At 40.4% G+C, this 27,447-nt stretch overlaps 1 protein-coding gene across 1 annotated transcript; it reads right to left on the reverse strand.

Annotated features, from left to right (window-relative positions):
* On the reverse strand, positions 1–27,430 carry LOC135476692 (uncharacterized). Its single transcript, XM_064756804.1, has 13 exons — positions 27,336–27,430; positions 13,125–13,210; positions 11,751–12,314; positions 11,060–11,086; positions 9,325–9,885; positions 7,064–7,405; positions 6,426–6,635; positions 5,144–5,338; positions 4,459–4,620; positions 2,686–3,065; positions 2,219–2,306; positions 1,412–1,491; positions 1–509 (listed from the first exon to the last, which is right to left on the reverse strand). The coding sequence occupies exons 2-13, from the start codon at positions 13,189–13,191 to the stop codon at positions 483–485; spliced, it is 2,703 nt and encodes a 900-aa protein (XP_064612874.1). The 5' UTR covers positions 13,192–13,210; positions 27,336–27,430; the 3' UTR covers positions 1–482.
* Positions 27,431–27,447: the final 17 nt, after the last annotated feature.

The following is a 27,447-nucleotide window of genomic DNA, read 5'->3' on the forward strand; positions in this document are numbered from 1 at the left end:
CAAGCTCAACACGCCGAAATTTTATTGTATCAGAACCCGAGGTGAGAATTTCTCCACTCGGTATCCTTGAGACAGTTAGGCTGGCGAGTAGATATGGTGCATGACCCTATTACAGCATTAAATAAGTGTGGCAGATCTTAAGTACAAACTGTTTGTTATTGGCTTAAAGCGACTTTACCCGGTGTAACAGAACAAAAAAAAAAGTCCAACAAAAAAGCGTCGTACTGAATAAGCAAACAAAAACGAATGGCTTTGATATCGTCAGTGTCTTTCATTGAATATAAAATTAAAATGTTTTGTAGAGCAGTTTAAACAGCTGAACTTCGGTCAAACAGCTTGTATAGCCTCTGTTACGTCACTGGTTAGTCCAAGATGCTTATCTCCATGACAATGCCTTCATGTGTCTTGACGATTTCTGACGTCATCAATCCGCAGACATCACGTGGTCACCTGGACTACGTGTGCTCTCGACGCAGTAACGTTCATGGCTCGCAGAAATATACGTAGAACTGAAAATAAGCAAATTGTTCTGGTTAATTTTAACGTGTATCCAACTCACTCAAATATCCATTTGTAACATATGCCACTGAGCATGGTTAGTAACTGATTATCATTGTCATTTACTTTGCAGTTCGGGCAAAATGGTTTCTAACAGGATAAAATTGATCATTTATTAAAAATTATCTGTTTCTCGATAAACACGCTATTTCAAATTATAAATACTATGAGATGGTTAAAGAAACTACAACAGACGCCTTGGAAGAAACAATGCAATGTCATAAGGAAAGATTTGTTCCTTGCCTTGTTTGATGGGTTTGTAACGTGGCTTTCAATATTAGTTCGGTCTTTTCAAGACGATGTCTCCTTGTAGCTGACACTCAATGCCTCCATATAAGCATGCTTGAGCAGCACAATGGGAGCCCCTCGCCAATGTGGTCGCTGTGAGTTCAAGTCCAGATCTTTCTGGATTCCTCTGCGGTCTTCATCCAGCAACCTGCGGATGGTCATGGGCTCGGTTTTCTCCCACTATAAGTATGAGTGAAATATTCTTGTGTGTAGGTTGATGCACCAATCAACTAAATAAATAATAAATACATAAACAAATTGTAGCAGACATAAGTTTCTGGCACTGCCTTACTGGCATGATACTCACACTAGGGCGACCAATACTTGGCCAATTCCTTTAATGCTGAGCAAGCAAGCAGGGCAGTGCCAAATTTTTCGGGATCGAAACGTGTCTGATAGAAAGCCAGTGATGCCAACTGGAAAACTATGTCCGTCTGAGGTGAACTTCACACCTTCAGAAAACCAACCGGTTTAGTATAAACCCTACATCTGACAACAGTTTCAAACCACACAAAATTTTTATGTGCGTGTACACATATCATTTGGTGTTGCGTTTTTTTCTTACCTCGTCGATATAGCCAGTGAAATTCTGATAGCCTTGTCCGTGACCTATGATAAGAGGGCTATGCGTACGCCTGATTATACCTGAAAACAAAAAAGTATCATGCAATGTAAAACATAAAAAAGACCCCCGCGTTACCCACGTTTCCACCATTACTAAAAACTTTCTTTGGAATTAAGCCTATTTCTATATATCTTTAATTGGTTGTTTTACTCAGAAATCAAGAACATTTCACTTACACCCTGGTCAGTGCGAAAAACACGCCATGGCGTGGTAAATTTACAAGCACAGGCATTAATGTACTAGCTATCAATTGCCATGACGTGGTGCGTTTACAAGCACTGGCATTTGATAGAATGCTATCAGTTGCCATATAGTAGTGAGGTCACAAGCATTGGTATTAGATAAAACACTATCAGTTGCTATGACGTGGTGCGGTTACAAGCATTGGCATTAGATAGAATGCTATCAGTTGCCATGCCGTGGTGAGGTCACAAGCACTGGCATTAGATAAAACGCTATCATTGCCATGCCGTGGTGAGGTCACAAGCACTGGCATTAGATAAAACGCTATCATTGCCATGTCGTGGTGAGGTCACAAGCATTGGCATCAGGATAAAAAAATGTTGTCAAATGCTATGGCGTTCAGAGGCTACCAGCATCAGCATTATGGTACACACTTTCAAATACCATGACGTAGTGAGGTTACAAACATTGTTATTAGAGTAAGCACTGCCGACTGCATTGACTTTCTGAGCTTACAAGCATCGGCATTAAGGTATAAGCTGCCAGTTGCCATAGTGGACCTACCTGACAGATCCACGGACTGTGTCGACGTGGCGGAGGTGCCGCTCATTTCACGCCTGTCGTACACATACCTCACGTCCGTCCATCCGTCCTGAAAGGGAAACATTTGAATCACTGACTTGTTGATTGGTTAAATGAATGGTTTCTGAGCTGTGGATGTTTGCCATGGTTTACGAAAAGAGGGACATTCCGTGATTCATTTCAATAGGGGCATCACGTGGTTTACTACAAGAGGAACATCACGTGGTTCACTTAAAGAGGAACATCACGTAGTTCACTACAAGAGGAACATCACGTGGTTTACTCCAGGAGGGAGTTTCCTTTAGTGTGAAAGGTTCATTTTAAAAGAAGCATGGAGTGCTAGATAAACATAACGAGGAAAAGAGGAGCATTTCGTAGTTTACCCTAAGAAAGGCATTACGTCGTTGCCCCAAAGCGGAGCATGGCGTGGTCAAGAGGGACATACGTACCCTGTAACTGGTCTGTGTCGTCGCCTCACCCTTCTGCGTCTCCGTGTAATAACTGACGTCATTGGAACGGCGTTCCGAGGAGATTGCCAAGGACGGTTCATCACCGCAGTTGCCATTGGTTACCAGCGCCTCGGGTTGGCTGCCACTTGGCGATTGATCGGATTCTTTAAACCGGAAGCGGATTTCGACGTATGGCGGGAACTCGATGTTGTTGTAGCGGTAAATCCAGACAGCGTCTGAGCCATCGAATTCCCCGGCCCCTCCGCCGACAGCCCCAGAAACTTGAGCGATGACCGCCCCTGAGTTCCCAACTCCTCTGTCCCAACCTGAATGATCAGCGAAGTCTTCGTCCATCGGCAGGTAAACATCAGGTTCGCATCCTGTCGATTAAAACATATTAAAATAGAAATCTTCACGTAGTGTAGTTTAAACTTACGTTGAGTAATTAGCTACACTGTAGTTTGCTGTTTTGATACCTAGATGAATAAACCGGGAATGCGCGGGTGGACAAGCAGCATCCTCGAGGAATTGTCCCTTAACATTGCTTTAATCTTACTGTCCATTAAATACGACAACACAGCATTTTGATCAATTTTAGACCAGTACATGAGATCCAATAAACTGCAATTAACACATCTGCATTTTGGGGGTTTAATTCTTCTTAAGCCAACGTGCCAGAGGCTACCATTTAAGCCTTTGGATGAACAGTTCGAAAAAAAAAACCCCGAGAAATGGACAAGAGGGCCGTATTTCACCAGTTACGTTTGATCACTTGCCAAAAAAGTCATGGCTGCTTTTGTTTTGCTTGCAGTGTTGTAGCCTATAGTCTTGTATTGTCCAAGTTATCTCTTTAAAAAAAATTCGTCTCGTCCTTACATGTTAAATGTGATGACAACACAGCGTTTTGAGAATTCTATACCACTGACGTCCAATAAATTGCAGTTAACATTGTCCATTTTTTTTTACGTAATTCTGCTTAAACCATGGTGCCAGGGCTCGTGTAATTAGGACTATTTATGTATTTACATGAACAGTTAGAATAAAAGCCTGACTGCGGTAAATGGACAGGAGACCATATTTCACCTGTTATGTCTGACCATTTGCCAAATATCACCCAGTCGTGACTGCTCTTGTCTTACTCGCTATGCTGAAGCCTACTGTCTTGTATAATCCAGGTTATCTCCATATTCCCTCACAGTTATTTACTTTATTTTCTTGCTTGTTGTTTAACTCACGAATGTTTGACTTATACGATGGTGGTCACTTATGGGTAGAGGAAAACGACTTCATGTCCACCAAATTCTCGCTTCTCTATGTGAATTTTCTGGGAAATGATAGTTTCGCGTGATCACACCATGCAAATCTCGCTTTAAAATGTGATTTCGCCTTACACGAATTTCAACCTAAAAAGTTATGACGCGTATAACAGCAGACAATGATGGGGTTTTTGGCCGACTTTTTTAAGCGTGAACGTTCAGTATTATTCCGTTTTAAACCTATATTTAAGCAGCTCAAGAAACCGTGATTTCGGATTACACCAATATCACCCAGCAGAGAATGATGTTTTTTCTCTACCTTGAGAGACCGACTTCTTTAGGTGAGAAATGTTCCATATTATTCTGTGTGAAGCCATTGTGAAAGGGATACAGAATCGATGCTGATTGGCTGAACCCTGATCCCTTCAGATTTGGCTAAGCATAGCCTGGGCATTCAGCCAATCAGAATCGCATCCCTTCAAAGCAGCATAAGAATCGAATTTCGCCATGACCTTACCCGTAACAGGTCTCTGAGTGGGTAAACCTATCCTCTTGTGACAGCCACAGGTTGTCTGGACAAAGGCTAAGCCCGCCGCACACGGTTGTCTCGTCTTCACACCGTTTACATCGACCAAGAAAAACCTCTCGTCGGTGGAATCCGCCAAGAAGAGACAGTCTCCTAGAATCGATAACATATCGTTGGCTACCATTGGTTCAGTACAACTGTTCAGTGTTATTTTTGATTATTTCGATTCTACATCTATATAGTTCTTTTTTTAAATTGTTTACAGGATTATTGTTTAACGCCATACTCAAGAATGTTTCAATTATACGACGACCCGGTCAGTTTTAAGGGTTGAGTAAACCTGAGTGCCAGGGGTAAAGAACAAACCTTTGGCAAGTAAATGACGAACTAACGAGTCCAGGCGATTGAAAGCACTTTTTTCGGCCACGATCCACATTTAATACAGCGCTGTGTTTAGATGAGCAGCTGCATCTAAACAGACTTTCCAATATACCCGGATTGATCCGGGTTATATCGAAGAATATTCGGATTTGTTTTAAAGAGCCATATTAAATAATTTATAACTCAAAGAAATGATTCAACATTTTTCACGAACTGTTGGCCAACACCCAAAGACAAAAAAGAAACATCAGGATTTTCTATCCCACCGATCAATGCATGCAATTTTATCACTTACCTCCCGGATTACCGACACGGCAGAAAGCGCTAAGACAGTTGTTGTCTCTGACGCACTCTCCTCTGGCATCGTCAAAAGCAAAGTTTTCTGCACAGCACCTCTTGCCGAGCGTGTAACCGTTGCCACAAAGCCAGTAGACACCACAGTCGGTTGGGTCACCATAAGCCTTCAAACCAGTCTCCGTGCGGCATCGGTCTGTGCAAAACCAGATACAGAGAGGAATCCGGATGAAGTCATGTAAAATTCGCGCGACAATTTTTTTCCGTATCGATCCTGTCTATTTCACTGCTTTGTAGTTAGTTCTTTATCGCCCTACTTAAAGGCAAATAAAACAATAACGTGAAGTATATATCAATGAAATACCATTAAAGACTGTCCATAAAATATTTCGATTTATTTCGGTTTTTCAACCTAGAAAAATGCATTTGGAACTTTGGATTCTAAGGTGGCCTTTTTTTACCATATTTGGACCAGCAACGTCACAGTGTGTCTTTGCCACTTAAAACACATATACTGTTAGATTTCGCCATTCAAATTACATGTACATACAGATTTATGAATGCATTCACTGAATGCTCATTCAGACGAAACATTGGAAGTAAAATACTATGGATACGATACAATATATGATTTTCAATATTTTCTCGGCTGGAAAAAAATCTAAGACAGTAAATCGAACAGTGTTTATTGGCCGTTCATCAGGTTTTCTTTGACTTTAAATATTTTAAGTATTTACTTTATGGTCACACGCCAGAATTTTTCACCTGCACGATGGCGCTTAGTTTTATCGGTAAAAAGCGGGGGAAAACCACCGACCTTTAGCAAAGTTGTTACACACTTCCCCACGTGTGACGTCCAGAGATACACACGCTATACCGGTGGAAGAACCTTGGTACTCAACGAACGTAAGACTGCACAAACGGCATCGTTGACTGATTATTGCCACCATGCACACAATGAACCGTGAAAAGGTAAGTGTGAAAAATCAGTCGTGTTTTTTTTGGTTTTCCACAGCGCCTCGCAGGAGCCGGGCTAATTTCCAGATGTAAAGTCACAACCCCCTTTATTCAGACAGGACTCCACTAATGGCCAGTCTGAAGTACTGTAACACTAAGACCGGATGACATGTCTTAGTATATAATTTACGTATATGACTCATTCAGCCGACAGATGACTTACCTACGATCAGTAAGTTGGACAGGCTGAGTCACCACGAGATAAGCTCATTTGACTCATCTTGTGGACAGATGACCTATCTGAGTCACACTGACATTTTACTCACCTCCAGGACATTTAACCTGGTTAGGGTAACGACAGGTCAGGGTGTCTTCTTGGTCCCAGAACAAGCCTCGGGGACAGTCAAATACCACTGGCGCAAAGGCTCGGAACTTCCCGTTACCCAATGTCTGTATACTGCATCGAATGAACTTCTCACACGAGTCGGGGTGGCGAGCAAACCCGGCTCCGAACTTGATCCGACAGTCTTCGCAGCCTGAAACACATTCATGTTGTTTAAACCTTGAGCTCTTCAGTGTCTGGAGGTAATATGGGATAGCTTCCAACAGATTTCCGCAATCACCCAGCTGTCTGTGTCCACTCTCACATCTCACGAACAAGAGGCCTCTGTGTGGCTTTTCTGGAAACCCAATTCAGTGACGCAAAGGCTTTCCCCGGAATTCTGCTGCATCAATGGCTAATGGACAGCTCTAATTATCAGTTCATATTATGGTAACTCTAACAGAGATACAGCTTTGGTTTGTTTTTCTATCTGTCGAACCGGGTCTTTAAAAATCGCAAAAATTAAAATTTGCTGATCAAGAGTATGTAGGAAACAGACTTTACCGACTGAGAAACTTGTCTATCCTTTTAAGCGCAGAAAGAATCGTCACGATAAAAAGCTGACTGTAGAAACAGACTCACCTGGTGCAATAGGATCAACAGGTCCTATTCGCGTCGACGTAGTCGTTCTCGTTGACCACGTTGACGGGGTACGCGTTGTCGTTGTCCATGGTGTCGTGGTGCTCCTTGTCCGTGGAGTTGTTGTTGTCCACGTTATCGGAATACGCGTTCTCGTTGTCCACGGTATAGTAGTGATGTACCTTGGCGTTGTAGTGGTGCGCCTTGTGGTTGTCCATGTTATCGGAATACGCGTTGTCGTTGTCCGCGGTGTAGTGGTGCGCGTTGTCGTTGTCCACGTTATCGGAGTACGCGTTGTCGTTGTCCACCGTGTCGTGGTAGATGGTGTCCTTGGCGTGGTGGTTCCTTTTCATGAAATAAGAACCACGTTATTAGCTATAACATAAGGCTGCAATATAATCTCCAGATAATGTAAAGTACCCTTGTGTATCGGCCTTTCTATGTCAAACTAGAATCTGGATGTCTCAAATACCCACTTCCATTCCGCCAACATTTCCAAGAATAAATAAAAGTAAAAATAATAATCGGGCTGTCGTTATTATTAAGCATGTAGATGTTTAAATGATATAAAAGATCTGCACAAAGTTACAGGGAAATCGGTGAAATATATGTATTTTTGCAGGAGTTGTATGCAGAAAATCTGTGTACATGAAAATCACTTATGGCACTAAGTACCTGAACGGGAGAAATAATGAAAATAATTACCCGATCGTAATTCAACTTAAGAGTGCAAACATGTACACGACAGGGGATATATCATGGAAATAGGTGCAGTAATTTGGAAAGAGTTGCTTGGACAAAATTTGAATACATGGAAAAGCACTATTACGAAAAAACGTGTATAAAGACAGACGGACAGAAAGACAGAGGAACAGTGAAAAGTACCTTGTAGTACAGTGGATATACAGGCTACACTGTCCTTTCGGCTACTATACTCTGCGCTAAACAACAGTGCAGCTCGCATCATTGAAGCGAACAGGATCAAAACCGTATGGCTCGAATTTTTAAGTACATATCTGTTAATCTGTCAAATCTGTCAAGAGGGAATGCCCTCACTGCGAAAACGAGACCCTCTCTTCAAGAACAGAGTTTGTCAGAGCATAGTAATGCTTCTGAAACGAGGATTCTCAAGCATTTACGCTTTCCCTATTAGTTCACCATTTTGAATTTATTGTCTCTGCCTAGGGAAAATCTCAGCCAATCAAACGGCGGCAGTTCATCAATGGCTGGGTCTTATGAACAGGGGAGTCAAGGCAGGGGACTAGCTTGAGAAGGATCTCGTTCGCCTAATCGTAGACGAACAAAGATGCTTAGTCCAGGAGAACTTGGACTATATAAACACGGAAGTAGAATTCGAATGGACCAACATTGGGCGGACTTGGAATAGGCATTACATGCATTTCTGTCTTAGTTCGTGATAAGTCAATATAGATAGCACCAACTAGATTTGACCTCCGTGAGACAACAATGACAAACTGCCGTTTTCCACTGTTGATGAATTTGACCCTAGCTTAAGTTTTCATCGAGATCACGGCAGTTAGTCATATGGGTGGAGGAGACCACAGAGACCTTTGACACGCTACTAGCAAACTTTCCATCATGTCACGAACAGATATTTACATTGTGTTAATGGACGACAAGTGGTCATCAACAAACGTAAGAACCTGCTGATGTTCGTGGGTTTCCTCCGGGCTCTGCCCGATTTCCACCCACCATAATGCTGAAATATTCCATATAAAACACCTATCAAATAAATACATAAATAAATAAATAAATAAATAAATAACAAACGTTAGAGTACGCAAAACATCACATGAGCGAAACGTCAACCACAAATTGTTCCCAAGGCCCAACAAGCAATGGAATCGACAAATTACCTGTGCATGGCTGATTTTTAACCCGCATCTCGTATGTTACTGTATAAGAGTGAGAAAGTGAGTCCCTGGGGTTTGACGTCGTACGTAACAATTTTTCTTGTCATGTACCTCCTTGTTGCAGGACGGATTTCCATCGCTCTTTTATCTAGTGCTTGCTTCACTGAGACGCCTTACCGAAGGCAGGTGAGGTCTTAGGTGTGACTCCTAACTGACCCTGGATCTACCGCTCCCGAAGCGAGCGCTCCACCAACTGTGCTATAGGGGACGGTTATTGTATTAGAAAAGCAGACACTTTTAAACAGTAGACAACTGTTCGCTCACTTGTTTTCGTACTCCGCATACTGAATAATACACGTAAATCAACATAACTAGCAGGCCTATACTCACCGCAATCGAAAACTGCGCTGAGCTTCTCGGCATAGTTAATCATGGCAAAGTCGTCGAAAGTTTTCGGAGTGAAGACAAGATCTTCACTACTGGCTATCTTTTTCAGCTCGTCTGTGTCAATTTGTCCTTCACTTCCTATACCTATTGATACCAACTTGATGTTCTGATTACGGGCTTGTCTGGCAACGGCGACCGTCTCGTCATTGTCGATGGACACACCGTCAGTGATGAGCACAGCGATGCGGTTCTCATTAGGTCGACCGTACAAACGGAACATCTCCTCCATGACTTCGATGCCCCGAGCTATGTTCGAACCTTTGCTCGGCAATCGGAGGTTGTCGACGGAGTTCTTGAGACTGGCGGACGAAATGGTGTTACTCAAACGAATGTCAATGGTGGCATCGTTACTGAACATGACCAATCCCATGCCAGCCCGGCCGTCGCCCAGACTGAAGTGGTCGATCTGGTCTTTGACAAAGTCTTTCATGATCCTCTCCTCTGCTACGCTGATACTTTCGGACCCGTCGAAGATGAAGACAATGTTGCCGTTCAGTTGACAACCTGGAGGTATGTCAATACGGAAAGTTAAAAACAACAACAACAACAACAGAGGGTGTTTGGACTGTCGATGTTACGAGATCACATTCAGCGTGATCCACCATCGATGGTGCAAATCACTGCACTTTATATGCATACAATAATGGAAATTATCAACAAAAGATGTATTTTTTCGACTTACCTTGCTAATCGTCCAAATTTAATATTTCATAAAAATGTCCTCGTCATGTATAACATTTATTATTGTATATACCTGCATCATACACCTTACAGCGCATGCGTCGCTCTCTACCAGTAGCAGCCGTAGAGAGCGGCGCATGATCTGTACAGAGTATACTCCTACAGTTGAAGTGACAGCCCGGACGTAATCAGAAATGAATCACATTTCACAGCGTCAAGCCGCTCTAAAAAAGACATTTTTAAATGAAATTCCCACTAAGAAATGCAAGTTTTTCTTACGCAACCATACGTACCATAATGTCGTAAAAACAACACACTATTTAATGTGGACGTAAATTTATTACCCGCAAGAAATAACGGAAAAGAGCTTTCAATGAGATATACAGACGTGTTCCACCCACTGCTGTGTCATACCACAATGTGTTAGATATTTCATCACGCTCTCTACTTAATAATTGTAATTCCTTATTTAATATACGCCACCAAAACACATGGGAATGTTCTTGAAAATACAAAAGGACTGAAAATCTTATGTTCACTGTAAGCAGTTCGGCGTTAACCGAACCTATGTAACGGCCCAGAAAACACAAGCATGAAATATATGTCAGATAAAGGTCTATACAGTACCGTCCAGGAAAATAATTAAATTTGTTTTTTTAGAATATTTTTCGATCTAGTGAAATGCATTTTCAGCTTTGGATTCTGTTTTCGCCTTTTCTAATCATATTGGGACAAGTGACGTCACAGCAGGTTTTGGCACGTGACAGATTGTTAGATTTCATCACTCAAAGTGCATCTACAGTCACTAAACTGTGAATGCGTTCACCAAATGGACCCTGAAACAAACTATTTCAAGCCAAAAGTACAGCTGTGATGTCACTGATACACCCAGGGTCCCACCGTAGAATCCTATGTTTTAAACACCTGTTGCTTGGTAAGAAAAATTCGTCTCGGATTATAAAACTTTACATAATGGCTTGCAAAAGATGTTACTTACCCTGGTCGTTGCGTGGTGTTGTTGTGGCTGTAAGTGACAAACAAAAGAAAAGAATCGTGAAATTAACTTGGCATTTTGTGCGCAACTACTCCAGCTTATACTTTGTGTGGAAGAAAGGTTTCAGTTATACATTTACATGGATAAACACTGAGATTATGCTGCACAGACTAAGGTAATACTGCCCTGATTTTAGCCTATGTTGCATAGGTTTCATCTTACATTGTACAGGTTTCAGCTTATACTGTGTGTACAGTTTTCACCCAACCGTGCCCTGGTTTTTCAGTGAAGCTATTTAAGCCTTGATCGTCTTGATGACGTGTATTGTTAACTGGGACAAGCAGCTATATAAGTAACTCGGTTTGTCGGTCAGTCAGTTGGTCCAATTTTTGACATCCCATCTTATAGCATCGGCCATTGTCTTAACCTGGGAACTACATGCAAGATGACATCAACTTTTCGTGAAATGTTGCAGCTAATGTCTACTGGGAAATTGTCCTTTTCTATCTTCATCTATCAATGATTGTTGCCGGATTTAATCTAATTAGTTATTTTCATTGTTTCTGTTAAAACCGTCAATTGCAGGATTATGCTTTTTGTCGCATTGATTAATACGTCAGTATTAATTAGGATCACCAATACTGACGTGATCATCACATCGTTACCATGACAACCACCGTATTAAGGTACGTACTCATGATACAGATTTCGTGGTATGGAATCCTCAGCATGTCCAAAGCGGGGAAATTCTCCACTTTCTTCACAAATTCCGGCTTAGACGCAAGCGCTTTGAGTTCTGTATCGTCCGTTTCCGGTCCGACGCCGACGGCTACAATTGAAATGTTATTATCTTTCAAGGCCTTTGCCTCCAGGCGAGGCGGCGACTTGTTTCTGGTATCACCGTCAGTGATGAGAACAACGATCTTGGTGGCATCTGGACGTCCATGAGCTTTGTACAACTTCGCAGCCTCTCGCAATGCACTCGCTGTGTTAGTTCCAAGTCGGGGCTGTTTTAACTTCATAATGTCGTTTTCCAGCTGATCCACGTTAGTGTTGCTATTAAAGGGAATCACGTCAGAAACGTCGTCGCTGTAGACGATCACAGCCACGTTAGCGCCGTCATCAAAGACGTTCAATGCTTCCACTTCTCGCCTGACGTAATGTTGTGTTATGTTGAAGTCTGAGCGACGGATACTTTCCGAGCCGTCCAGGATGAAGATGACGTCAGCAAAGGGAGAGCATCCATGCTCACGAAGAACTGTCAACAAAATAGAAAGCAGATGACGTAAAATCACAATCATGATGCCACTTGAAACTAAATTTAAGGCACCGTATGCTCTCGAAAATAGGGGAAATTACCCGATTCCGGTAGTTTTAAGATTCGTCAAAGTTTAAACCTTAAACCCCACACAGTCATTTACGCCTAATATATTGCAATCAACATCTCTCCATTGTTTTTACGTAGTTCTACCTAAACCATGGTGCCAGGGGGCATATAATCTGCAACTATTTAAACATTTACATAACTGAGGTAAATTGACAAATGTGACCATTGCCAGCTATCACACTATCGTCGCTGCTCTGGTTCTACTCTCTATACTGTACGTCTATAATTACATAAATAATGAGGCCACAGTCCCTGAAAATGCCAGCACCTGTGTAGAAATATGAACGATTTCAGCTCATAGAGTAAAATCAGGACAGTGACGACTCTGACCCTGTGAAATGCAGCTTTCTTAGTTCTCTGGCGGTTTGTGCTAAGCGTCATTTTGAGAATTGGCCTTGCTATTTGACCTGGAATGTCCATTTTGGTTGATAGTTATTATATGAATATCTCTTTCGATCCGGATATTCCGAGTGTTCTTGTAGGTGATTAATACGTAGCAACTTGGAAACCCCTAACATCTTGGCGTAAGTTGAATTATGTCAAAAAAGGGCAGTTACTGGTTTAAAAATACTGAAAATGCCGTGCTGCCATCACATTTAGTAAAGAATCACAACAAAAGCAATGACAGTATATATGTATAAAAGGGGAAAAATAAATTTAAACTGGTGGAATGATACTCACGGTTTCGTGACAGAGAAACTGAGATAAATGTAAGGAAAACAAAGCCTTGTAACATGTTGGCAGCCATTGTCCCTGCGATAGGGGATCTGGAATGAAGATCAAAAATGAAGAATAATAGAAACAACTATATTGTTACACATAATCCGTCTAAAAAGCTACCTGTACATGTAAATATCAGAGAATAAAGTTTCATGTGATATAGTCTAGTTGTGATCTCGGAGTCTTGAGTAAAAATAGTATATTTAGACGACCAGAATGTCATGCAAGGTACTGAAAATACCCCACCCCCCATTCAATAAGCAGATAGCTGTTTCGAGTGGTGAGTCAGAACGCGTGTGCGTTACATGTCATAGGTGAGATAAATAATAGCATATGGTCATTGTTTATGACTATAGTACAACATTAAAGTCTTCGCCGACAGCCCAGAATTCAACTCTTCAAATGTATTTTTCTCATATTTCGACTTGAAACTGTGCTAGAACCCATGTAAAGTCTCAGATGTCACAACGAGTGGAATAAAACACACGGAGTTTGCTGAACTGTGTGTTACTGCCGAGGGTCATAATGCTTTAACACGGTCATGTGGATTTGTTTGTGACGCAGCGATGAAATCTCGATCATGCGCACTAGAAACAGTTATCCATCTTATTGTTGGGTGGGGGGTGGGGGGGGCTCCGTGGCTCAGTTGTTAGCGCGCTAGCGCAGCGTTATGACCCAGGAGTCTCTCACCAATGCGGTCGCTGTGAGTTCAAGTCCAGCTCATGCTGGCTTCCTCTCCAGCCGTACGTGAGAAGGTCTGGCACAACCTGCGGATGGTCGTGGGTTTCCCCCGGGCTGTGCCCGGTTTCCACCCACCATAATGCTGACCGCCGTGGTATAAGTGAAATATTCTTGAGTACGGCGTAAAACACCAATCAAATAAATAAATAAATAAATATTGTCATCTGACGCCATGGCCGATTTGAATTTTCTGGGATTTATTTATTTATTTGATTGATCAAGAATATTTCACTTATATGACGAAACAAGCATTATATGATGGGAGAAAACCAGGTAGAGCCCGGGGGAAACCCGTAATAATCCGTAGGTTGCTGACATACCTACCCACATACGACCGGAGAGGAAAACAGCATGAACTTTTTTGGGAGTATTTATGATTACGAATATGCTGATATGCTGTTGTAACTGTATTGTTTTGTAATTTGTCTTGCAGTAACAATGTATTTAGTGGGTTTTCATTCCTTTGCCCTGATATAGTGTGTGTGTGATCTCAGTTCGTTTCAAGGCACGTTTCCGTTTCATTACATGGTTACAGTAACATAGGAACATACCCCATTCCCAACCAAAAGAAGAATTATATGCAAAAATATTAACCATAAGAGCAAAAGAAAATTCCCTAAGTGGAATGGCTAATTGTAATGTTTGACGAAGCAATCCACTAAGATATTCTAGGCAAAATATGCTTCTCACAAAACAATTAAACACTGGCAATGTATTCTCAATATTTTATGAAACACACAAATATTGTGTTACACACCATGACAAAAGTGGACGCTACTTCATCGTTGTCACAGGTGCATCTAATTCCGCTTAAGGTTAGGAACATGTTAACATTCGTGCTCATTGCATTAACATAATACTTTTATGAACAGTTGCAATAAAAGCGCGATAAAGATATCTATATGTGTATTCCACCTGGAAATCATTCACACTGTACGAGTTCAAAATTTGAACTGGATATCATGCCTAGAATAATGTCTTTCATCCATCATTCAAAACTGTTGACCGTTTCTCTCTTGCACGTTACAAGCTGTACTTATAATGTATAGGTTATTTCTTACAAATTTTCCGGAAAATAGAGTTTTAGGTTGGTTTTGAAACGAGTCGTGTGATTACCAATTTGGAATGCTTTTATTGGTGTACGTGTGGTTTACGAATGCCGTTCCTCACGCTCAAATTCTGACTTTGCGTCTGTGAAAGTGATTTACGCTGATTCACCTTCCGGCAAACCTGTTTATTTACTACAAAGGCTATTTCCACAAACCTAAACTGCAAACACAATGGTGTCACACTTCGCACGACATCAGTACAAAATCACGTGTACGTAATCCTGCCTGTATCCCGCCTGGGTGGCCGAACGCCTCCATGCTTCGCGTCATTCGTCCAAGTTGACCTATCTGAAATCCATTGTGTTTGTTTTTTTTTTTTTTTTGTTTTTACCCCACTTTTTTGTCAAGGTTAAGAGTTTAATTAGATTGGCAAAAAGCTGTTAAATGCGTTATTTTGACGTAAGAAGCCGTCTGCGTTGTACCGCCACATGTCAGACGCGAGATCACGCGTCTCTCCACGAGAGTTGCTGTTATGGAGATTAGGCGCGTAATGAGTTGATGGTAAAGAGGGTTGATTGCTTCCATGCTATCGTTTGTTCAATTTAACGATAACACAGCATTTTGGGTAATTCCAGGCCGGCGAGGCCTACTGAATTGCTGTTAACATCACTGGATTTTTTCTACTTACGTCACGGTACTAGGGATGTATAAGTTGCTGCTGTTAAAACTTTGCAAGAATTTATATATTGTTTTACCGATTGATGGTATGAACTGTGACTTGGGTACTTGTCTTACTATAGTATAGGTGTACATTTCAGTTTGCTACTTAAACAAAGTTCTTCGCAATTCCTTTTTAATAACATTTATTATTCTCACAATTCAGAGAAAAATTCTCTTCGGGTGAAAATATTGATCATCTTGATGAAATATCATGCCGTATACCCACGCAACACGCTGGTGTAACTTATATTTATTTATTGATTTGGTTGGTGTTTTACGCCGTACTCAATACATACGACAAATATATAATATTTCACATATACCACGGCGAACAGAATTATGGTGTGAGGAAAACGGACACAGCCCTGGGAAAACCGACGATCATCCACAGGTTGCTGGCAGACCTTCACACGTACGGCCGGACAGGAAGCAAGCATGAGCTGGACTTCAACTCACAGCGACCGCATGGTGAGAGGCTTCTGGGTCATTACGCTGGTGTAACTTATAAATTGACGTGTATATTCTTGATTTCCAAACTTTAACAACAGTTGTTTACAGAAATATATTTTTTGTTAGGTTTCACTTTGCATAATTCCGTCCTAATTTCGTGCTTCACATACATCCTTAGCTCTTAAGTGGTTTGTGTTATCCGTCGTTTTGGGAATTGTCCTTGCGATTATTGACCTGGAACGTCCTTTCTGGTTGACGGCTAGCAAACGAACGTCTGTTTCGACGCACAGACTCACGAATACCATATTTGCACATATTTAGACCTTAATGTTAACGATTTCTTACCACGCCGGTTCACAAAAGCAATGATATCATTACTAGTTTTACTTAAATAACACGTTCCTGGATACATGTTGTGTGTGGACTTCACATATCTTGCTTTGTAACGTGTATTACATGTTGTTTATCGAGTCCTGATTTCAGTGTATTTCACAAATTATTAACTGAATATAAAATGTCTGTATACTCAATGTATCGCGTGTATTCATTTTAGCTGTAACTTCATTTATTTCTTTGATTGGTGTTTAACGCAGTACTCATGAATATTTCACTTGTTCGACGGCGGCCAGCATTGTTGTCGGAGGAAACCGAACAAAGCCTGAGGGAAACTTACGAATTTGCGCAGGTTGCTGTCAGATTAGCCATAACTTTACATCGTGTTAGTGCATGAATGACTCAGATTTGAACACTGCGAAGAAACATGAGAAGATGCGCTTTAAAATTCAGAAGAGAGCCTTTTGTGGTTGAATTACAAACTCTCATTTCAGCTGTAAGTGTTCATAATGTAGTATTGTGTATGTGTCATATGTGCTTTCATCTGTTCAGAAATTTGGTTTAAACAACAACATGAAACCATGCTGTACAGCACCTTGCTTATGTAACGACATAACTGGCTTTAAACTTACAATTAGAATAAGGTTGTCACAGTTATTCAAACTGACATTAACCAGTGGATAGCTCAGCCGTTAGTGCATCCGCTTCGGCAGCGGTAGATCCAAGATCAATCCTCGGTTGGGTCACACCTAAGACCTTAAAAGAGGCTTGGCGTTCAGCATTAAGTGAAGTGCAACGACTGGTTGACCCATATCAGTGTAATGGCTCGTGTGAGGCGGCTTACTTGCCCTCGGTAAGTCGTCTCAATGAAGCAGCACTAGATAAAAGTCTAGAGACCGCCCATGCATTCGTTAAACAATGTATTAACTTTGCATTAACACGACTATAATCCAGGCGTCGTAACAGTCATTCATATGTCAGTCGTCGATCATAATGAATGTTCCACGTATCTCCATATAAAACTCCATATTTCCCAAACAACTTTTAACAAAAAACACTAAAGAGGTAAGAAAGTAACGAAAAATATAGGAATGAAGATTCATATAAAGAGGTGCATGCAATCAACAGTTTGTATGCACTTACAAGTTATCAGGATCCAAAGCGTGCCCCAAGCTTGTTTTTAACTTATTGCTAATCAAAATTTGTTGTTCAGTTGAGCTTTGACAGGACCTGTTGGAATATCCAACATGGCGCTTTCATTTAATGTGATTTGTTCATATTTGAGCCCATATTATTCATATGTTATATAACACAAGCCTTACTAATATACTGTAGAGGATCTATTTGACTTACTATCGCTAAGACAGACTAGGCAGTGGTTCAAGGTATAAACTGCGATAAGGTGAAATGTGTCAACTGCGAAATGTGAAACTCTTCGTGTAATGATATAATACCAAACCTACAAATCTGTAGTATTTTGATGAAGTTTTTAATCAAATTAGCACACTGGTGATAATATTGGATACAATAAAATGAATGACTTCATAAATTCAATTTTTATGAAAATCAACGGAACATACAAAGGTGAGACATACTCAAAGCCATTTCAATAATATATACATATATTAAGCAAGTCCTGTATTTAGAGCTCTATGCTCACAATTGTATAGAAGACGCAGTATAGGCTTAGCTGTATAGCGACACGACTGTGGACGATGTATTGTTTATAATGGGCGAGTTAAGTTTACGCCGCCCCAACTTTTAAAGCTATATGGACATGAATACATGCATAAGAAACAAAACTCTTGTCCTGTATAAAATTACCGGTCTTATACAAAGCTGTAATCCTTCTGTCTACATAACTAAGTCTTGCGTACACATTTCTGGCTACAGTGTCAACCCTTTGTTTGCTCTCTCACCCATACCTTTATTTCAGCATGACAATTGTGGCAGCACTGTGAGACTCTGAGCTCACCGTTAGATTTGTCGCTCGTATGTAATATCAAATATAAAAAGTAGCGTTCAAATATTAGTCCTCAAACACGTTCTGAAAAACGGTGAAGCGGTATAAGGTTGATTATTGCGTTGAACTGTTTGTATTGGCATCAGGTGCTTATTTAATAGTCAAGTGAGTTAAGATGAGATGTAAAAGCCTTTCTTGCCTTTGTGATCCAAGGCTTCGTGTAGAGATACAATAAACACCTCTGACAGACGATAGAGATCGACATTAACTGTCCGCTGTACCTCAGTAGTAGGTTCAAGACCGGCGTCCGACTATTTGTACATTCATTGCGCTTTGCGACAGGATTCCGGAAGTACAAACATAAATGAAGATTTACAACATGTAGAGCAAACCATAACAGCGACGATATTGTGATTATTGGCAAATGGTTACACGTAACTGGTGAAATGCGGCCAATTGTCAGTTAAAACCTCAATTACGGTTTTATTCAATCTTATCACGTAAATGCTGAAACAGAAGGGAAGTAACAGTATCCCCTAGCACCATGGGTTATGCAGAATTAGGTGAAAGAAAATGCATTCTTCAAAACTGCAATTTATTTGAAGTCAGTGTACCGGAATTAAGCTAACTGTCCGTGACCGGTGTGATAGCAATCCACAAGTACATGTATAAGTGAATACGAGTCACACACACTCAAAAATGATTACTTGCTGCATGTACGTATTCCTCATGAGATTTCTTCTTGATCCCTGTTATTTTTCATGCAAAGCAATCTTGCATGATTGATTGCACGCGCTTGAACATTTTATGGCTTTTTGCTGCATGTATCTACCTGCATTATCTGTCTAATTACTGCATGTGAGTTGACATCCAGTTTTTTTTTAAACTACATGTATGTATTCGTCATGCGACCTCTTTTTATTTTGCATGTATTGTTTCACTCATGCCCTTATTGCACATCATTCAGTTGAATGGAGACGCCAATAACTTCAACCAACCAATATCTCTGTCATGATAATGCTGTTAGGCTTACATCTTTGCATTTAAGGCTTTGTTTTATAATTGATAGTAATTTCCACATTGGAACTCAGTTTTGCATATGCTGGCTATTATGAGTCACAATGGGACACTTTTCGTTGAAATTTATCCCAGAACATAATTTTCTTTACCCTAGAGAAAACGTCATCGTATCCACATATACATATCCAATGTTTAAAATGTGTTGAACCGATTCTGAATTTAACGTGTCCTTTTTCACGATATTGCTACAGTAGACAGCTTTAAAAACGCATTCAAAGTGATGGAAGCACACTGAGAACAGGCAAGTTTAAATATGAGAAAGATTTTCATAATCATCACTGGGACGGTAAAAGTATATACATCTAGCTGGTTTGACCCAGTGCAGTGAAGCTACGACGCTGAAGCGAACACTGGTTCAACTCCATCTCGTTCAAGCGAGAACTTCCTGATATGTGTACAGAAGTAAACATAAGTGAATGAAGTTCTTTTTCCTGAACGGTTACTTATTTTTTGCAAATGACACTGCAACCTCATAAGTAAACTACAGTTTCTACACCTATATACTGACCTTCAGTAAAAGTTTAGCAAATCATCCCATACCTGTTCAGCTACTGCATGCACGCACGCACTGAATTTTACTTTTTTTGCAGTTTGACTTTTGAAAAGAGGGGACAGTAGGCCAGTTTCTTGTTCAAGGAAGTGTACAGAAGGATGGAACGCTTTTGCAGTGGAACTTCATGACATTACAGCTGTCATTTGGAGGCCAGACTTCGAGGCTCGCGAACACCAACCACAAAGGCAACTGTAGTCTTTCATCATATGCCTGCTCTTTGCATAAAGCAGACATTCTCTCGGGTGGTTACCAAAAACAAAACACGACCTTTTAAAAGCAGGGCCAGTAAGTAACTTCCCATGGAGGACAAACATCTTATTGTACTGCCTTGCAAATGCAGCTCGGTCTGTTGTAGGGTACGATTTCGTGCAGCAGACCGTCTAGTTACAGAAAAAGGTTAATAAGCCCAATCGGCATTCCAGGGGTCTCACGAGTTCACGCAGATATTGGCGATGCAGGTGGGGGTTCTCGAAAACTACCGCAGCTAAAAGACATGATTTTACGTTCTGTGCCGTCGAGTCGACAGGTAGATGTGTATTCAATCTAGCAACTACCGTAAAATAACGACTTTTATCTGCGTTAGTTTGCGAGAGCCCCCCACCTGTCTCGCCGATATCTGCGTGAGCACGCGAGACCCCAGTTCTGGCACAAGGTCCATTTCTGGCAAAAAGATCATCACTAAATTGAAGAATATTTCTGACAAAAGAACCATTTCTAAAATGGACGATTTCTGACACAGGAACCATTTCTCACCAGGGAGAAATGTGGTTGTAACATATGGATTATACGTAAGCAGGGGCCATTTATGACATCGCCTTCAACTTCAGTTCAACTACATATCAGAAATCAAATCCAACCTGAAATCTTATATCATTGTCTAGATACAATAGAACATGGGTCAGTCGTTCTTCATAAAATTCCCATGTGATTAGCTGTTAGGACAATAATGACATGAAGTTCTCCTAGCCCCGGATTAATATCTTTAAATGTTACCATCAACCAACGTTTCAGCTCTTCCTTGCGAGAGATTTTCCATGAATTGAAACTTTTCTACTTGAAATAGTCGTTATAAAAGTGAAATTACATTTTAAATGTACAATAATATAAAAACAGTGGTAATTTCCCATAGCTAGTTTGGTTCATTAAAGGTTTGAACTTGCATGTTACTTTAGCATTGCGGTTTGTGCTGTATTCCACGAGCATTTAATAGGTCTTATATTAAAATTGCCTATCTTCCGAATATCACGTATTAGGGGCATCTGTGCGCCGCCAAGGTGGTTAGCGTGCCAGCGCGGTGCAATAGCACAGTCGCTATGAGTTCGTGCATCTCATGCTCTCTCCCTCTCCAGCCGTACGTGGGAAGGTCTGCCAGCAACCTGTGGATGGTCGTGGATTTCCACGGGGTCTGCCCGATTCCTCCCACCATAATAGTAGCCGGTGTCGTATAAGCGAAATATTTTCTAGTACGGCGTAAAAGACTAATCAAATAAATAAATAAATAAATAAATATCAAATATAATATTCCACCGCTCTCGCTGTTCGTCCAGAGAAGCGATTTTGTGACAATAAACATGTTATTGCTTTGTTTAGTTAAACACTTTATAGCCGCTGTGTTTCAGAGTACAAATCTGATAGAACAGCTTACCTCACACGGATAATGAACATTCACTACGAAGTGAGAAAAATTCCCCCTTTCTAAGTATTACCGGTAATGACTGCCTGTCACGTATTGTCGTATATATTGTGCCGAGGATCAAAGCCAAGTTTGTATTGGATAAGACGATCGTCCCAGGCCGAAATTGAAGTGATTTGAGGTAGTCACGAATTTTTGTGGTTAAAGATACTGGAAAACCGACTTAAGTTCTACTTTTCAACCAATGAAAATGTCACCTCCAAAGCCGGAATGTGTCACAGTTCTTGGAAGTGGTACGCAACCAAGAGCCTTAGTCAAAAATATGTCCGGTATTACGGATTGTTAAGCTAAACAAATGGTAATAAATACAGGAGATTCTGTGTCATGATTGACCTTGGTTAAGGGAGAAGGAATACTTAGTATTATCATGGTTATATAATCCACTAATTCTCAGATCAACTCTAATACTGTCCAAACAAAACCTTACTCCTAACGAACCCGCAAACAGCTGACCTGACTTAGGGAATGACATAATTTGCTGCATGAATTTACATATGTCTACCTGTTTGATAAAACAAAGCGTCACATCTGTTCATGGAAACACGCTCCAGGAATTAACCATTAGACTAGTGCAAATGCGTTAGTTATTTTTAAAACAATGTGTTTGTGTTGTGGTTTGGTGCCGGAATGGTACATTGCTACATGGCGTCACTAGTACAGCATGTCCGCATTCCACGAACCATCCAACAAACTCAGTCAAAAGAGTACAGACTGGCACAGAATGATCTACATTCACTCGTAGACAGCGCATACCATTTTGACCAACGAGACTTATTACTGAATGCGCGAACAACGCATGCTGTATAAGTTGACTTTTTTTGTTTAGTTTTGGGTGTACCACTTGACATTCGTGTTCCAATCGTTAAATGTATATATATTCGCATGAATATTTGCAAGCGTTATTAACAGTTAGAATAATACCCTGGCTGAGGTAAATTGACAAGAGGCGGTATTTCACTGGTTACGTTTGACCTTTTGCCAGCTATCACACTGTACTTGCAGCTCTGGTCTTACTATCTGTGCTGTACTATCTGTCATGTAATTATATTCTATTTGTACATAAAATCTAGACCACTAACGACTAATAACTTGCTTTTAACGTGACTCCAACTTTTTTTTACCTAATTCTGCTTAAGCCATGGTACTAGGGGGCGTGTAAATTGCTACCATTTTGGCATTTACATGAACAGTTAGAATAAAAGCCTGGCTGAGGTAAATTCACAAGAGGCCATATTTCACCATTTACAAGTGACCATTTGCCAGCTATCACACTGTTATGGCTGCTCTGGTCTTACTCTCTATGCTGAAGATCTTTAATTATATCATTCTGTTCGACTACACTATATTCCACCTCATTATCAATTTTAGTTATTTTAGTCAATTATCGCAAAATTTTGAAAATAACTACATGTAACTACATTCGCCTATAAACTATAGCAAAATCGATAATTACAAATATTCGTGAAATTGTTTAAATTGTTAAAATTAAACGAAAGGCTATCACATAGCTTCACTGAGCCACTGGAAAACATTCTGAGATCCAGGATCAATCCTGTGTCGAGTTGTGACTTCCTCGCTTGGCGTTCAGCATGAAGGGATAGTGGAACGAATGGTTGACCCGTATCAGTATAATTTCTCGGGCGGGGCCACTTACTTGCCTTCGGTAAGTCTTCTCTGTGAAGCAGCACTAGATAAAAGAGCGGTGGAAATCCGTCCTGCGACAAGGGGCACAATACATACACCATAAGGATTCCTTTGTCGTCATATGACTAAAAATTGTTGAGTACGACGTTAAACCCCAAGCACTCACTCGCTTACTCACTCAAATCCATAATACTAGTCTTTTTGAAAGACATGCTGCATACTTCGCATATACAAAGTCCATACTACATTGTCGACGAAAACTGTGATCAGTTAAATGACATTAACACTATTATATTGACTAAATATAGATTATATTCGTCTTTAATTACATAAGAAAACGTTTCTGTCAAATGCAGGCTGAGAATTCTGCATCCTGATGTTCCAGGAAGGTTTCTGGTCAGAGTTTCTTCAAAGGGTATTGCGACTTAATAACTTTAGTCCAGACTCATGTGTCATTCTCGTCCTTAGTAGGATAATACTTGCATTATTACTGAAGCCTGGCTTAGCGTTTAATACCCACGTCCAAAGCATAGAGAGTAAACTTTGAGCAGCGATGACAGTGTGATGCTTGGTAAATCATCAAGCGTAACCGGTCGAATACGGCCTACTGTCAATCTACCTCAGTTACGGTTTTATTCTAACTGTTCCTGCGAATACATAAAAAGTGCACATTTGAACAAATTAATAATATAAAAGGTTTCGTGACGAAGTTTTTGGAGTTTTTGCAACAAATGATGTTTTCATTAACAACTGAACACTATCTTGAGGAAGACCACGGCTGCGCGTTCATGTTCTGTTCGCCCTGTTTGTGGCCAATACTGACAGCAATCCTTTAATACCAATATTTGAGATACATGCAAACGATAAAAAATATTACTTGACATTTCCACAAGACATGTAGGTAATTTGTATAAACATGCGGGAAAAGGGAGGAGGAATGTGTGTTTGTTTGAGAGAACGCTTCCACGAAAATATAGGGTAAAATTTCTTGTATGTTTTGTCCGCTAGGCGTTGTTAGTTCTCGATTGAATGGATAAATAAATGCCTGGGAGTTAACGCCTCCAAATACACTTTCGTCTCGGCAAAACCACTATAAATTGAAAGCAAAACATGAACTTAGCGTGAATGGGAAGGCCACTCTGAGTACATCTAAAACGATCTTTACCTTTTTTATTTTTTAGATGTCATTGCTTTCCACCTTCCTCAAAAAGTCTTTAGGAAAATAAGGAAAAGTATTTCTGTCTACAGCTATAACTAGTCTTGTTCGTGATGCTTACCTTACGTTCATGTGTCTAACGGTTAATTAGGCAGAGCAAGTGTCCAGGCATACGTCCACATTCTTAACTGATCAAGGCCAACGACCCACTCAAAGTGGAAACCCCGAAAACCAATGAGTTTGACTTCAAGCCCCGTTTCAGTTTATGCTAAAAGATCTACTATGCTTGCGCATGCCATTCCATGAATTTGTGACTGACTGCATTGATGAGGGACAATATGGTCGACATTTTGTTCCACCCACTGTCAGTTGATAATGAGGGTGTAAAATGAGTGAATTCATCATGGCGGACATGAATAAAGGCAGGCATTTCTTTATCTATACAGGCAATGGTTTTATTAGAAGGGTAAGGGCGATAAAATGCCAACTTCGCCCAGCTTGCAATTAAACGACGATTTGAGGCTATTAGCATTTTATATTAAAAGTATTACCTATGGGCTATGTTAATTACTTTCCATTACTATTCACCTGTGTCAGCATGAATGTAATCTTGCTTAAAAGCTTGTTTACCAAGGATGGTCATTTTAATGGTAAACCATTATGCTTTCTGTTATCATTGACGTATGTGAACAGAGTAATGAGCAAACTCGGCTGCGAACTCATCTCCATTAATAAACATGACGGCGGATTATCCATCGAGTTGGTATGCGCACCAGTTTGACGATAAGGCGTGTCATTGTGAAGTTAGAGGTCAATTAGTAGTTTTTACAAGCAAAAGAAAAAGGTAAATTTTTTAAAGCCTAATTTTACTCAATTACTCACCCATTCACACATTACTTACAATTGATCATATATTTGTTGAATTCCTCCGGTAATTTTATGTTAATAGGTTATGTTTTTTCAAAAGTTGGGTTGACTGTAACTCTCATGATAAAGTACCTCTCAGTTGGCTGATAGGTTAATGGCCACAATATTGATTTCAACTTCCTTCAAGACGAATTTCCGGTACTTTCATAACTAATCCTCCTATAAGGCTGATCCAGGTTACCCATTCTAAGCTACACGAGTCATTTATGCATTTTTTTTGATGTTATGGTACTCAGTGCTAACGAATATTTGTGTTAGATGAGGTCGACCTGATTTTTGGGTGGCGAAAGCCGGACTAAGCCCAGATGAACCACCGCGCCTTTTCAGAAATCTCCTGACTGAGCCACAACATAAACGTGATTCGACCCCCGCGCCACAGTTCCATTGCTGACGACAATGGCCTGAACTGACGTCCAGATTCCTCGCCAATATGTTCTGATATAGAAAGAAAATGGAATTCGTTTTGTTTGTACTCTGTATAGACTTTACATTTCTTTCCTTTTTTCACTTTTGTCTTTTTTTTTCTTCTTTCCCTTCCTTTATAAAAAATTTCTTTCCACCTCTTACCATTATTTGTGTATGCTTGGTGGCTCTCAACTTCTTTACAGAACAACTTTCGGCTTCACTTCAGTACAACAATATATGCTCAGTGAAGCCTTAACGTAAGAACTGTCGGCTTCATTTCAGTGCAGTTATATACGTTCATTGCAGCCTTTACCGAACAACTTTCGGCTTCACTTCACTACATATGTACATATGTATAGCCAATTGCAGCCGAAACTTCCAGTTTATTTGTATAGTAAGACAGATGAGTGTGAACGCTGACCGCATCATTGGTGAAGGCCACTTATTAAAACCTATCAGAGGTGTCAAATTTTAAATTCGCATTTTTTATTTTTCTTAATATTTTTTCGCTTTGAAAACAAGACATAAATCCCAATTTAGCACCAAAAAAATCACAAACGACAAAGTGTTGGCGAAATTTCACGAAGTCACGTTGTTTAGGTTCAAATTATCATGCTCTGAAGTTTCGAATGACGACAGAGTAAGTTCTTGTGTGGCAGTACCATTCCACGGCTATACCGTCATGTATATAGAGTCAGAATACCTTTCTAGGTTAAATTCACCGGAGGCTGTGTGTTCAGGTTTCAATTTGTCAAAATGTCATACAGAGAAAACCAATGCTTTGCTCTGAGGGTTGAATATTTCAGGGCTTAGTGTTGTTTTTATGTTCAGTTTAAGATGCTGGCTTTGGGAATGCCCTGGCTTAACCTAGCATACTTGTGGCTACCTAGAAATACACATCAACATCACACGTACGGCTTTGTTTTTACAGGCTTACCGTCAACAATGGGGAGAAGAGGTTATGACTTCTTACACATCGTTTTTCGTTTAACTCTTGACATAAAAAGGCGTATGTAAGACATAATAGCGTCTGTTGGTGATACGGAGAAGTTCCGGGTAAATTTATGACCGAAAAGCAGATATTCTTTAACAAGTGTTACACGTATGTTCAAGAGTAAAGACAGAGATATGCATTTTTAAAATATAACTACAAAAATATGTACCACATATTCTTTACACTGAATACAAGCCAGTAAATCTTCCACAAATTTGAAGTGATTCTTGTCAATGCGCGTTTGTTAACGTATGTGGATCAATATCGGAAGGTTAACCATAAACTGAGCACCTAGCTAAAAACGGTGACTGTTGCGGAAAATGGTTTATTACCGAAACATATACGGAGAGTGAGTCGAAATTTCCAGATTCCCTGTTTAAATCCGCAATTAATCGTTACATATAGTCACATTCATCTATCTGTTTATCCACTAGAAAAATGAATACATTGTACAAGACACGTACCTCTTTCAACCGACAAGAGAGACTGAAATCTTCCTGTCTAGTCCAACCAGGTGTAATAACGGTCCGAGTCCAAATGTAAGACTGACACTTTTCCCCGAACACGGACTTTTGA

This window comes from Liolophura sinensis, chromosome 10 (genome assembly GCF_032854445.1).
Source record: "Liolophura sinensis isolate JHLJ2023 chromosome 10, CUHK_Ljap_v2, whole genome shotgun sequence".
NCBI lineage: Eukaryota > Metazoa > Mollusca > Polyplacophora > Chitonida > Chitonidae > Liolophura > Liolophura sinensis.